We start from the raw sequence: 15514 nt of genomic DNA, 5'->3' as shown, positions 1-15514 counted from the left end.
TTGAGCAGACCATGCAAGAATTTTAAGGGCCAATAATATATATTTTTAAAAATGTATTGGCTTGTTGGGCCAGTTGCTGTAGTGATGCAGTAGTCATTCACCTTGTACGCCTGTTGTAACCCATTATCCCAGTGGTTGGAGTGACCTTTGACCCTACCTGACGCAGCTCGGCAAAAGGCATGGAGTTGAACTTCTCTGTACAAATTCTGCCCTGAGTGTTTCTGTCAGTGACCTGAGGTGAAGACAGTTTTTAAATTGTGGCCTTATCCAAAGCAATGTCCAGCTTTAATGTTGCTACCTTAAACTTAGATTTGATCACTGTCAGTTTTTATCTAGTTACACTTCAGGTACTCTGAAATGCCTCTGGGCGTTTGTTCCAAAACCAGAAGGCCCAAAGTGCAGCACAGACTCAGTTTCGAGGTTGCCACTTTTGAGACGCTTTATCTATGTTTTAATTCCCCAGGAAATATCTCTCTGAACTGATTGGCAGACACTGACAGGCCTGTTTCAGGCATTGATTTGTGTCTGTTGAGTCTCTGCTGAGATTTTGTTTCATCTGCTAAATAAAGATTTGTCACTTTTTCTGTAAGGAGACTTTAGCTATTCACATCATGGCAGTGTACAGTTTCAGAAATAATATTTGATTTGTTGAATGAAACATAGTTTTTAAAAATCCAAATCTATTTTTGAAATAATATAAAGGGTAATTCAGCTTTCTTTCTTGTTAACTGAATTATATACCTTCTAAAATAATGTACCTTCCCTGTTGATACATTCTAACTTCCAGTTTAATCATTATGTACAACCTCAAAGTTTACTCTACAGGGTTGCCATTATATGCGTGTGCTCAATCATACAAGCCTCTGTGACACAATTTTCATTCTGCACTCAATGAGAACTCACTTTGGGGTCAATCTGAAGGGTGTGAAGGTTTTCAATCAAGCTAGCAGAAAAGGTCCATTCATTTTGTATTTTATTGTTTTGTATGGGAGACCAATTACATTCTGTTTTGATCAATGCTGTATTCTGATTGTATACACTGAATGCTCAATAAAGATATTAAAAATATAGTTGTAGAGGTATTATGTAGCAGGGGTCAATGGCAAATAATGAGAACACAGAGTATAGAATGTGCAGAGGACTTAGCTTTTTGAACGATTATGACAACAGTTCATAATCATGCATATAATCATTTGAGAATTTTATAATACATATTTTCTTGTCTATCTTTTCAATAGATTCATGTTCTGGACAGAATGGGGGCGGAAGCCTTGTATTGGTAGAGCACGTTTGGATGGATCAGAACAAATTGTCCTCGTGAGCTCCAATATTGCTTGGCCAAATGGGATATCAATTGACTATGAGGTTTGACTACTGAGCCTTCTCCAAAGAATGTCTACAACCTTTTCTTCGGTCATGTTTAAGCATTTTTTTTCCTTCCTTGAGCTCTGTATTTTTTTTATTAAATAAGATGCTTAGACAACTTATAAAATTCTGCTGATGTTTACTATACAATTGATCCACAGGAAAATAAATTATACTGGTGTGATGCCCGTACAGACAAGATAGAGAGAGTTGATCTTGAAACTGGAGAAAACCGAGAGATTGTGCTGTCAGGCAACAACATGGACATGTTTTCAGTTGCAGTCTTCGGGGTTTACATCTTCTGGTCTGACAGGTAATTTATTTTCCCATAAGTGTTCAGGATTCAAAATATTCTTGCAGTGCCTGATTTCCAATCTGTAAAGGATTAGCTCTTTACGAGCAAGGTCATAATAGGAATCCTGAATGGTTATAATTTCCTGAGGTGAGCCATTTTTAACATTGGAATTTGAGCCACAGGAGTGTCTAACAACCTGACAAGGTCCCGTGTCTCCTTACGATGGTAAATCATTACTTTAATTAAATTATTGTGCTAATTACTTGTTTGAACTTTTGACAGAGCACATGCCAACGGGTCCATCAAAAGAGGGCACAAAAACAATGCTACTGATGCTGTTACCGTGAGAACCCATCTTGGAGTAAATCTGAAGGGTGTGAAGGTTTTCAACCGAGCCAGGGAGAAAGGTCTATTTTTTTTTTCAGTGTTTTGCATGGGAGACATTTGAAATTACGATATGAATACATTGAATAGATACCTCAATTTTAGTGAAATTTAAAGAGTTGAAGAACAATTATGAAAAGGTATGCTATTTTAGCCAAAAAATAACATTCTTTGAGGGATTTTGTCAAGTGCCTAATGTTTCAATGCAGTTAAATTAACTACAAAAAGTATTTGGATAATCTTTCAAAATTAAGCAATGTGTCATTATGTGCTTGACAATTCAATTCTCCCAGTTTGTGAAATTAGTGTTATTACATCTGGATCAAGCTGTAGAATTAGTTCAATTTGCTACAAACACATTTCCTTTAGAAAAAGTAAATTTAACTGCTCGCATGATTAAAGGAGGTTTTCATCTTGAAGTTGATTAATGGTTTGCCATTTTAGTCTGAGTTATGAGCTACTGTCAGACAATCCCAGCTGGAGATGCAAGCTGGTTGTGAAAGTACAAAGTAGTATCAATGAAAGGGAAATGAGGAATTGATGGGAACATAGTGTAACATAAATGACTGAGAAAATGCCGAGCCTATGTGCCTTAAAGAAGAGTTCTTAAAAATATGATGGTGGCTATTATTATGGTGTTCACTTCATATTGGTATCAATTTGGGTGATCAGAACAAGAACATATTTTATTACAAATGTTAGCTCCAGTGTTTTAGTTTGTTGCAGGCTGCCACTCAGATATTCAAGCATGATCGTATCTGTAAGGCTGATTTCCTCTCTGCCTTTTTTGCATATGGGCACGAGGCAGAATAGTACCCCTAGTAGGAGCAGGTTCAAAACAGCAGCCCACACCCAGTGTACCCCATGCCCTTGACAAGGCATTGCATAAACAAGAGTGCTGAGGTGAACCTGGTCCTGTAGAGTTTGATAACTCTAGCACAGAGGTAATGGCTCTGACACTGCGCCAAGGGTGATAAAGTAGGTTCAGTTTTAACCCTTAATGCTTGGCAGGCATCAAGAATATCATCAGTTAAAATGGGAAGATGTTTTGCCCTTTTTGTAACTTAACCCTTTCCTGTAGCCTGAACAGGATTACTTAGTGATTTTGAAAGGCCCGTGAGATCTTTCCTAAGACCTAATCACCTTTGCTCCAGATTTATGCCTTCTTCTCTGTATGACCCTATCACAACCTCTTGGTCCTCTCTTACCTGGCAGGTGATACACAGCCAAAAACTACCTGATGGTCTATAACTTGGTGTAGTGTGAATTTTGACCTTGCCTTAAAATACTCTGCTCTTATCCTGCTGGCTGTGCAATATTTAAATGAAGTCTTGCTGTTAAAGTATCCTGAGCCTGAAACTTATTCAAGTCGTAGTGTTTCATGCCCAACTAGTCCACGCTTATTTTGGATTATGTATAAGCCTAGTCATGCATTTTTGCATCAAGTAATAAATCCCAGCGATATTTACATGAACGTTGAGAGAGAGAAGCGTGCATTTCTACAACTTAGATCTTGTTAGAGGTTATACAAGTTCTGGCTTTTAGCTTTTAGCAAGTTTTGCATTATGTACACCTAAATTTTAGAATCCAAGCAACCTTCATGCCTTATTACATATCTTAGACATTTTGGTACATGCTTATTTTACGTACCATGTGTTAGGCAGTTAAAGTTATTTTTGCAGAAATTGAGCAAACCAGGAGAGGAACAGTTAGTAAATCTGTTGGAGGTCCAAAACTATAGCACGGAGCAGGAATACTGGGTTAGTATCTATCAACTTAATGAAGTTAGATCCACAGTAGAAAATTTGAAATGAAAGCAAATTCTGCAAACACACACTTACACCCATTCCACTTTAGAAATAATTGATGATTTATTCCCTTGCTTGGGAAAATATAAAGTAAACAATTAAGTCTGAAATTAAACTGGTAAGACATTTTTATGCAGCAGAGAATACCACTTCCCTGATAGACCAAAAGTACTGAGTTCAAAATCCTTTTGTATTTTCTCCCTGCTGCATATATTCAGTCAGCCAATGCTACTTTACTAATATGGATGATCTAACAATGCAAAACTATATCATGACAGGTACCAATATTTGTGCAAAGAACAATGGTGGATGCCAGCAGCTTTGCTTGTACCGTGGAAAGGGTCAAAAAACCTGTGCATGTTCATACAGTGTCCTTGCTGCGGATGCAGCCAGCTGTCATGATTATGATGGGTACTTGATCTATTCGGAGAGAACAATACTGAAGAGCATCCACCTTACAGATGAAACTAATTTAAACCCTCCAATAAGGCCATATGAAAAACCGGAATACTTCAAAAATGTGATTGCCTTGACTTTTGATTACCGGCAAAATTCAAAGGGCTCAAATCGAATATTTATGAGTGATGTTCATTTTGGAAATATCCAGCTAATCAACGATGACTGGACAGGCAGAAGAGTAATTGTGGAGAGTAAGTATATGCCTGAAATGAATGAATATTACTCTTATTACATATATTTTACCAATAATCATTGATGTGTTCTTTGACTATGATGTTCAATCAGCAAAACGAGAAATCCATAGATGCATGATGTTCATTCACTGCTTGCTCCAGGATTACAGTGCTGCAGACGAATTGTATCTGATCTAGTAATACAAGGCACTGACTAACCTGAGAATTTGAACTTGCTTCTCAAAATCCAAAAAATAAGAAACTGGTGAGAGTAAAAGTGACCATGAAGTTGTAATGATTGTGATTAAAAGCACTAGCTCATTAATGCTCAAGAGGGAGGAAACGTTGTCTCCTTAAAGAGCCTGAGCTTAGTCACATGTCAATGTGAATATCTCTTAATGGCTCTCTAGAGTGGCCAAGAAAATTGTTACCGGCAGTTTAAACAAAAGTTTCATCATTACTACCTCTGGCCAATGCAGGGACAACAAAAACATGGCAACCTTGTTATGTGCTGCCATTGTGCAAATACATCAATACAGCCACGTTTCAAAGAACAAAGAACAAAGAACAAAGAAAATTACAGCACAGGAACAGGCCCTTCGGCCCTCCAAGCCTGCGCTGATCCAGATCCTCTATCTAAACCTATCGCCTACTTTCCTTTACACATAGTTACCTTTATCTAGGACATGTTCAATGGTTATATCTAACTTGTATCATGATTATGGTAGCATCAGAAATTCAATATGACACTAAGTGTTAAATGAATGGTCCAGATTGTCAATGGAAATCTTCTCATCATGCCGAAACTGTCTGAAAACTGCCTGACATAGGACTTTGGTAGCCTAGGAATGTGAAATCCAAAATGTTCAAATTGAACTTGCACATATAGTGTCTGAAGTTTTTTGATTTCTTTAGAATAGCCAAGATATGGCTTTGGAGAGGTAAGTCATCATTCTGGATGTGGTTCTTGGCCACCTTTGGGGGAAGGTAACTTCCAAATTAGAATGGTTAAAAATAGGCACATATGTGCATATAAGAGGTGCTTTAATGAATTACTGTAAAATTAATTTGAAGATGGACCAGTGGGCCAAGGAATGGCAGATGGAGTTTAATTTAGATAAATGTGAAGTGTTGCGTATTGGAAAGGTAAATCAGGGCAGGACTTATACACTTTATGGTAAGGCCCTGGGGAATGTTGCTGAACAAAGAAAACTTGTTCCTTGAAAGTGGAGTTGCAGGTAGATAGGATAGTGAAGAAGGCATTTGGTATGCTTGCTTTTAAGGTTCAGTGCGTTGAGTGTAGGAGTTGAGAGGTGATGTCACGGCTATACAGGACATTGGTTAGGCCACTTTTGGAATACTGTATTCATTTCTGGTCTCCCTGCTATAGGAAGGATTTTGTGAAACTTAAAAGGGTTCAGAAAAGATTTACAAGAATGTCACCAGGGTTGGAGGATTTGAGCGAGAGGGAGAGGCTGCATAGATTGAGGCTATTTTCTTTGGAACGTCGGAGGCTGAGGGATGACTTTATAGAAGTTTATAAAGTCATGAGGGGCATGGAGAGGATAAATAGACAAGGGCTTTTCCCTGGGGTGGGCGAGTCCAAATTAGAGGGCATAGGTTTAAGGTGAGAGGGATAAGATTTAAAGGGGACCTAAGAGACAACTTTTTCATGCAGAGGGTGGTGCGTGTATGGAATGAGCTGCCAGAGGACCTGTCAAAGGGAACTGTCAACCAGGATTTCAACAATATCAATAAAACATGTTTAAAGTGTCATAAAGATCTTTCAAAGGCAGTTGTCAAAGGGAATTATCAAGCATTCAAAGCATTTAAATGTCCTGCCTTGCAAATAATTAGAGAAATCTTGTTATTTCAGTGTCTCTTGACATAAGCCTGGGCACTGTCATTATAGAATTACTACTACATGACTGATTTCACAATCATCCCTGATCACAGTGGACTGTGTTTCATTTCTCAGAATCTTCAGTTCAATTTCCCACATTAACAGCCACAAATGGTTATACTGGATCTTTGGTGTGGGACTATGGGTTCCAGTGCTTGTTGTGTTCTTGAATAAAATGTCTGTCATAACGTATTGTTTAGTTGAAGGAATGCAAAATGTAGCTAAATGGATTTTTATGAATGAAATGTTTTTGTTTCTTTCAATGTGGAAATGTCAGCAAGAGACACTTATTTAATAACATTTCATCTAATATAAGCATGAGTCCTATGGTCTGGTCTTGGCGGATATAAGGTGAGTTGTAAATGTGAAGGCAAATGGTGGTGAATGGGAGGGTGGTTTGATGTAAGTTTGCACTGGGACTGTAAAGGACAACAAGAGGATACATGGATGGGCGTATGTTAGCAAGGAGGCATGAGGGGCTAAAGGAGTTATTTTGGGGTTTGTCTTGGAGGGGTGGCAAAAGGAACCATGAAAGGTTGGGGGCATGAGGAGAATGGGTTGGTATAGGTGACCAGTGAGACTGTTGGAGATGTAAGGGTTAAAGGTTGGAGAGACTTTTTTTGTAAAGTTAAACTTCATCACAGTGCTGGTGCACCAAGGCAACCTTTATTTTAATCTGGGGCTTCCCAGACCACCACTCAGGGAAACATACCACTGCAAAATGCATATTGAACTTTTAGGACAAAAATATCCTTGTTTAGGTTCATAGGGTTGGGAGTTGCCTGAACTCTGCGTTCCTGACGTAAGGTTCAATGTTGCTTGGAAACTTAAAAGACCCGAAAATATATTTACCCCTTCAAAAATTCAAAACTCATCAAACATGTGTGTCTCAATGTGCTTAATGTAGGCTATTTGCATGACTTGAGCTTTGCATGTCATGTGGTGTGGAGGTGATGGCCTAATGGTATTGTTGCTAGACTGTTAATCCAGAGACCCAAATAACATTCTAGAGACCCAGCTTTGAATCCCACCACAGCAGATGGTGGAATTTGAATTCAATAAATATCTGGAATTAAGAGTCTAATGATGACCGTGAATTCATTGCCAATTGTTGGAAAAACCATCTGGTTCACTAATGTCCTTTAGGGAAGGAAACTGCCAAACTTACCTGGTCTGGCCCACATGTGACTCCAGACCCGCAGCAATGTGGTTGACTCTAAACTGCCTGATGGACAATAAATGCTGCCGAGCCAGTGATGCCCTAATCCTGTGAATGAATATTAAAAATTTGAATATTTTATTTTCTTTGCAAATTGTTGCTAAGAGCTAAGAACAAAGATTACAGCATGTAAATGGAATAATTATCAAAATTTTTATTTTCCACATTCCAAATAATTTTTTCCTTTCAATATAACTAAAACAAAATAATTTCATTTGATGACCGATCTTAAGTTGCACAGTTTTGTTAAAATGTGCTTTCTCCCACCTGCTCCCTCCTCCCAGTGCACTCTTCAAGGTATTGACTGATGGCTGGGATATTACTTGATAGCTGCTGGTCATCTTCCATGATTTGACCCAAGTCTCAATTCATAACTGAACCCAGATAATATACGTTCTTAAATTATTTTTAAAAATAGGTTGGAAAAAAAGAGTAATAAAAGACATGGGGACCAAACAGGAGAGTGAGAAAAGACTTGGATTCAGAACTAAGGCAGGTTTGAAAGACCATATGGCTTGTTCCTCTAATGCAATAATGTCTGATTCTGTTTTGACGAGCTATTTGAACATGAGAGACAGATCAACACAGCACTTGCAATTGAATTGCTGTTAGCCAACAAGATGGGACACTAGTACTGTTTCCTTCCCTGCACCAAAGCTGTTGAATAGAATTATAACATCCCTTTTTCTGCATGGATCAACTAACTGCAGAAATAGTGAATTAAAGATTGAATAGTCTGCTTTGTGTGGCAGAAAGTATTAATCGCCAGCTGAGCCTCTGTCAGAAAAGTGAAGCTGTAAAAATATATGAGATACCTTCAAGTATGCTCTAAAGTATAGCTTCTATGAAATATTGGTGACTATTTCTGTATTTTGAAGGGCAAAACTGTGGTGTAGGCAATGACTGTTTGTTGTTTCCAGTTTATTTATTAAATTTTTCACATTTTATTTATGGTCAAAGAAAAATCACATGACACTTGAGTATGGACCCAGGGGAATATATGTGCAATGAATATGCTTGCCTAATTGTATGGAATAAATTTTCTATTTCATAGATCTTGGAGACTAAGTCTCCTTTCATTACATAACCTAACAAACATTCATCCTTTGAATGCAAACAAGGGTAATCTATTTTGTCCTGTTATGATCTGGGGTGAGGTTGAAGATTTACACTGACATTATTTAAGTGATATACTTGACAGAAAGTTAGTTAGCCCAAACTGTTGGATTTTGACATGAACATTGATGGGACATGAGAAATATTCTGATAATAGATTCCTATCTTCTTTTTACATTTGTCAAAGCTTTAAAACCAAATGTAAGTGCTTCCTAGACATTTGGAAAATATATTTGACACTAAAAGCTTTGCTTGGTGCTGCCACACTCAATTGATGTTGACAATAATAAATCTAAGTCATCACAGTCCATGGAAATATCTGTTGTTACATTCCATATATATGTTCTATACATATAAACATAAATTGTGACTCATACCGGATGACAAAATCATATTTTTAGAAAAATAATTTTATGGAATATGTGCACTGCTATTTTCCAATTCATCTGTTAATCTCTTTGAACAGAATAAGCAATAAAATAGACACCGCACTCAGTTTTACAGTGGATTATGAATAAGGCGTACATCATTGCGACAAGAGTGCAACGTCTACTTTGATTATTGAGATATTAAATCCTAGTGAAGGATTATTCAAGGTAGATTTTATATTTAATGGTTTGAATTATAGGAAAAATCCAACAACTAGGGAAATGTTAAACTAATGCAGCAGCAAATGCTGAAAGTTTACACAGATAATTATCTGCTGTAAATTAATCTTCTGTAAGCAGCTTACAATTCGTATTTGAATTACGTAATTAGATGAGTTTTTTCTTAGTAAGTGACCAAACAAATGATGTGACTTTCATAATTGCAAGCCAGTTAAGGTGTCAAATAATTTTTTGTTCTTAATATTAGATGGTACTGTATCATTCCCAGGTCGGGTTGTACTGTGATTTATATGTAAAACATAGGCAAATCATAACAGACCGAATCTTCCAAGCAAAAGCAATCACTGTTGGCTACCCACTCTACTCCTTTTATCTTACCTTGCCTAGGTTTAGGTCTAGATTTAGATTTGGATTTATTTATTTGTCACATGTACTAAGTATAGGAATATATAGCTACAGCGAAAAACACACAATGTCGCCATTCACTGGTGCCCACTTGGTTACAAAAACTAGAATTAAAAGATTTTAACAGAGCCAAAAGGTAAGCAAGAAAAAAAAAAGAAAAGTCCAGATCTCAGAGCCCCAAGTCCTATCTCCACAATGGTGAAGGCACTGCTCCAATCGCTAGGACACCCGGGAGGCTTCCGCTGCCACCACCATGTGAAAGGCCTGTTCTCGCCACTGACTACTGCCGCCTCACTGGCCCGCTCTCACCGCCAAACCAGTGGTGTTCACTATTTCTAACCCTCATATCCAAATCAGGCCCCATCATACATTTGAAGGCATATCTGTCTTGGAAGTCTTGCACTGTAACACAGGATCATTGTTGAAAGACAAGCCAGGGCCTGTTTTTACATTAGTGACTTCCATATTCTGGGATTTATTAGTCCCAAAAACTCTTTGACAAGCTATGGAGAGATGGGAAGAGTATAAGCTAAGTGGATGAGGGTAATGGTGACAGGTTGTAGGGTGATGTGTTTTGGTGGCCAATTGGTACGGTGGTTAGGGTGGCAGATGTGTGTGGGTGTGTGGTGGCATCATGGTAGGTTGGAACATAATTGGTTGAAGGGTTAGGGTGGATTTGTCAGAGTTACAGAGAAACATAGAAAATAGGAGCAGGAATAGACCATTTTGTCCTTCAATCCTGCCCTACTATTCAATATGATCATGGCTGTCAATTGAACTCAGTACCTTGCTCCTGCTTTCTCTCCACACCGTTGATCTCTTTAGCCCTAAGAACTATATCTAACTCCTTCGTGAAAACGTTCAATGTGTTGACTTTAACCACTTTCTGTGGCAGAGAATTCTGCAGAATCTGCACTCTCTGGGTGAAGAAATTTCTCCTCATCTTAGTCCTAAATGGCCTACCCTGTATCCTTAGACTGCGGCCCCTGTTCCTGGATTTACCAGTCATTGGGAACATCCTTCCAGTATTTAACTTGTCTTGCCCTCTTAGAATTTTATTCATACCTTCAAGATCACCCCTCATTCTTCTAAACTCCAGTGAATGTAGTACAAATCTATCCAGCTTCTGTTCATACATCAGCCCTGCCATCCCAAAAACTTCATTTATACATAGCCAGAGTATCCTTCCTCAGGTAAGGGGACCAAAACCGATACTACAGGTATGGTCTCAAAAGGCCTTATCCAATTGCAAAAAGACATCTCTGCTCCTATACTTGAATCCTTTCACTAGGAAGGCCAAGATACCATTTGCCTTCTTCATTTCCTGCTGCACCTGCATTCTTATTTTCAGTGATTGGTGTTCAACAACACTGAAGTCATATTGCACCATCCCCTTTCCCAATCCATCACCTTGTTTAAGTCACACTGAAGCATCTCTGCATCCTCCTTACAATTCACACTCCCACCTAGCTTTGTGTCATCTGCAAACATGGAGATTTTACGTTAGGTTCCTTCATCTAAATAATTAATATTAATAATACGATTGAATTTAGTGAGTCAAAACCTTTTGAAGTGTTGAGACTTTTCTAGAGGGATCCAAATGCCTGATAATTCATCATCAGAACTTTAAACTTTCTGAACAATTTATGGGTATTCAATGCATCGGTGCTTCCAAGGGATACTGAGTATACTTTGCTATCATTACTACTTTCCAATCGGAAGATCTAAGCCACAATTTCTACTAGAACAAAGCAAAATTCTGCTCAATTACAAAAATATAAACAATCCATAAAGCCATAAAGCTTTTTCTTCTGGTGATTCTTGCAGATTGATGAGGTTGGAAGTTTTTTTTTAAACTTTCGAATCAGGAAGTAAAGGGATCAGCCCAGGATTAACACTATTTTCAATGAATTAGCTGAGTAGCTAAATGGTGATGTATTGGGAAAAGTTGAGGTATACAATGACCTAGATGCTATTGTACACTGATCATTGAAAGCAAGCAAACAGATGCAGCAAGCAAAAGTTGACAAAGTTGGGCTTGTACTCATTGGGGTTTGAACAAATGAGAGGAAACTTAACTGAAACATATAAGATTAGCATAGAAGCAAAGAAACTGGGATCAGAAACAGGTCATTCAGCCCTCTGAGCCTGCTGTGCCATTCAATATGATTATGACTGAACCTTTATCTCAATACCATTTTCTTACTTTCTCACCACACTCCTTGATGTCTTTAAATTACTTAGGGGATTTGACGCGATAGATGTGGAGAGGTTGTTTCTTTTGTGGAAGAGTTCAGGACCAGAGGGCAAAATGTCGCCTTTCTGTAGTGTAGTGGTTACCACGTTCGCCTAACATGCGAAAAGTCCCCGGTTTGAAATCGGGCAGGAACAGTGCGCTCCTTTGTTACATCGACAGGTTTCTGGATTGCTGTGGATAGAGCTTTCTTGCTTGATGTTCTCGTCAGCAAACCTTGCTTTCCATTTGGGCAGCACAGTGGCTCAGTGGTTAGCACTGCTGCCCCACAGCGCCAGGGACACGGACTCGATTCCACCCTCGGGCAACTGTCTGTGTGGAATTTGTACATTCTCCCAGTGTCTGCATGGATTTCCTCTGGATGCTCCAGTTTCCTCCCACAGCCCAAAGATGTGCAGATTGGCCATGTTAAATTGCCCATAGCATCCAGGGGTGAGTAAATTAGGTGGATTAGACATGGGAAGTGCCGTGTTGTAGGGAATGGGTCTAGGTGGGATGCTCTTTGGAGTGGCAGGTGTGGGTTTGTTGGGCCAAATGGCCTGTTTCCACACTAGGGATTCTATGAAAATCTCAGAATAATGGATTCCTCATTGAAGACAGTGATGGGGAGAATATTTCTTTTCTTCTCTCAGAAGGTGGTCAATTTATGGGAGAGATTTTTTTACTGCAGAGGGCAGTTAAGGCTGGGTTATTGAGTATGTTCAAGATTGAGATGGACATATTTCTAATGGATAAGGAAGCGAGGCTTATGGGGATGAGGCAAGAACACGGAGTTGAGGATTGTCATATCATCCACAACTTCATTGAATGAAACAGTAGATTCAATAGGCTGAATGGCCTATTTCTGCTCTGATATCTTATGGTTTTATAGTCTTGTCAGAGAGGGTACACTGCAAAGGTTCACCCGGCTGATTCTTGGGCGAACAGATTTGTCATATGGGGAGAAATTGTGCCAACTGGGCCTGTATTCACTGGAGTTTAGGAGAAAGAGAAGGAATATCGTTGAAACGTATAAAATTCTGAGAAAGCTGGACAGACTTAATATGGGAATGATGTTTCCATGGCCTATGAATAAAAATCAAGCTGCCACAATCTCGGGATGCTTTGCAGGCTATTTTGAACTCACATTTATTTTTCATTTGGAGGGTAGTGAATCTACAGAATTCACTGTCACAGAATGTTGTGGCGGTGAAGTTGCTGAGTATATGTGCAGGAAAGAAACAGGTAGATTTCTAGAACCTAAAGATTTGTGGCATCTGGGGTAAAAGCAAGGGTATGGCATTGGTATTGAGGTACAGGATTAGCCATGATCATGGTTATTGAGGGAGCAGGCTTGATGGGCTAAGTAGCCTACTTCTGATCCCAATCTCAATGTTTCTTTTATTTTAAATTCACTTGTGGGACATGGGCATCACTGACTTTGCCAGCATTTATTGCACATCCCAAGTTGCCTTTCAGAAAATGATGGTGAGCTGCCTTCTTGAATGACTGCCGTACATGTGGAACTGCCTCCCAAAGGGCATTGTGGGTCTACCTACAGCACATGTTTGATGAATAAACAGTGAAAGAACATCAATATATTTCCAAATCAGGATTGGGAGTGACTCAGAGGGAGCTTTCAGTGGTGGTGTTCTCATACATCTGCTGCCTTTGTCCTTCTCGATGATATTGGTCATGGATTTGGAAGGTTCTGTCGAAGGATCTTTGGTGAATTTCTGCAGTGCTTCTTGTAGATAGTACACACTGCTGCTACTAAGTGTCGATGGTAGAGGGAGTGGATGTTTGTGGATATAGTGCCAATCAAGCAGGCTGCTTTGTCCTGGATGGTGTCAAGCTTCTTGAATGTTGTTGGGGCTGCACTCATCCAGGCAAGTGAGGAGCATTCCATCACACACTTTACTTGTGTCTGTCAGATGGTTGTCAGGCCTTGGGGAGTCAGGAGTTGTGTTTCTTATTGCGGGATTCCTAGCCTTTAACTTGAACTTATAGCTATTGTATTTATTTGGCTAGTCTAGTTCAACTTCTGGTCAATGGTAACTCCCGGGATTCAGTAATGGTATTGCTATAGAATGTTAAGGGACAATAGTTAGATGTCTCTTATTTGAGATGGTCATTGCCTGGCATTTGTGAGGTATGAATATACTTGTCACTTTTCAGCCTAAGCCTTGACATTGTCCAGATCTTGCTGCACTTAGGCTTGTATTACTTCAGTATCTGTGGAATCATGAATAGTGCTTAATAATGTGCAATTATTGGCTAACATCCACGTTTCTGATCTTATGATGGAGGGAGGGTTGTTGAAGCAGCTGAAGATGGTTGGGTCAAGGACCACCCTGAGGAACTCCTGCAGAGATATCCTGGAGCTGGGATAACTCATGTCCAACAACCACAACCATCTTCCAATATGCCAAATATGACTGCAATGAGAGCTACATTTTCCTCCTTGATTCCCATTGACTCCAGTTTTGCTAGCATTCCACACCCACTCAAATGCGGGCTTTAATATCAAGGGCAGTCAATCTTACCTCACCTCTGGAATTCAGCTCTTTTGTCCAAATTTAAACCAAAGCTGTCATATGATCAGGCATTGAATTGTTCTGGCAGAACCCAAACTTGGAGTCAGCGAACAGGTTATTGCTGAGCAGGTACTGCTTGATACCTTCCGTTGGCATGAACAGTACAATCAAGCAGCTAAAAATCAGATGTACAGCTGGACTTAAAACCTTAGTGAGCAAAGTATTTCAAACCTCAAAATAAACAATCATTCTCTTTCAGGAAAGAAATAATGATATCTGTATTAATGCCTTTCTGACCTGATTTCCTCTTTTGTGTTAAAATAGCTGGTGTTCTATTGCTCTTACTACTTCAAATGAGATTGTTTCTTTGTCTTACCGAAGTTAGCTGAACAGGATTCTTATCTTGAACCTCCCCTCTGTCTCCAACTTGGAATATAAGTTTCAAATGCAGCACCTCGTAAGAAATAACAACATTTTACAAACTTAGTGGTGATTTAAGGTTTCTAGACCATTCTTTTCATTTTCCTTCAAGCTAGTATTAAAAACCAACTTTGAAAAATCCAGCAACCTCTGCAACGTGTGAGAGAATCAATGGCATTGAAACAAGCACAGGAATAGCAATGAAGGCTGAAGACCACATAAATGATTGGCAGAGGAGAGGGAAGAGATTGAAAACTATGAACTTTTTTTTATGATAGAGAATTACATAAAATTATAATGCATCGAGAGCAAATATTATGAAGACCCTCTTCAATTTCTCCTTTCAGGCAGACCCAGAAACAGATCCATAGAGAAGACAGACCATTATCCATTTATAGGCCCAGTTACAAGGATAATATCACAGGATAAAGGGAGATTGTGTCCTGGATCTTCCACTGAATCCTGCACAAAATTGAATAATTTTTTATCTAATTTGCACGATTGGATTTTCCCTTTCTACTGTGCTATTTTTTTCTCAGCATATTAGTCCAATAATTTATCAAATGGCTCTCAACAGTCAGGATAAAGG

At 38.9% G+C, this 15514-nt stretch overlaps 1 protein-coding gene across 1 annotated transcript in view; it reads left to right on the top strand.

Moving 5' to 3' along the window:
- LOC109911043 (low-density lipoprotein receptor-related protein 1-like) overlaps nucleotides 1–15514 on the top strand; it is a 1753343-nt gene that overhangs the window by 1334310 nt on the left and 403519 nt on the right. The window contains exons 38-41 of the mRNA XM_048599379.1: nucleotides 1239–1365; nucleotides 1527–1678; nucleotides 1943–2067; nucleotides 4131–4502. Coding sequence (XP_048455336.1) covers nucleotides 1239–1365; nucleotides 1527–1678; nucleotides 1943–2067; nucleotides 4131–4502 — 776 coding nt within the window. The remainder of the gene's footprint in view (nucleotides 1–1238; nucleotides 1366–1526; nucleotides 1679–1942; nucleotides 2068–4130; nucleotides 4503–15514) is intronic.

Source organism: Rhincodon typus, chromosome 7, assembly GCF_021869965.1.
Source record: "Rhincodon typus isolate 14 chromosome 7, sRhiTyp1.1, whole genome shotgun sequence".
Taxonomy (NCBI): domain Eukaryota; kingdom Metazoa; phylum Chordata; class Chondrichthyes; order Orectolobiformes; family Rhincodontidae; genus Rhincodon; species Rhincodon typus.
This window is presented reverse-complemented; position numbering and strand designations above follow the sequence as displayed.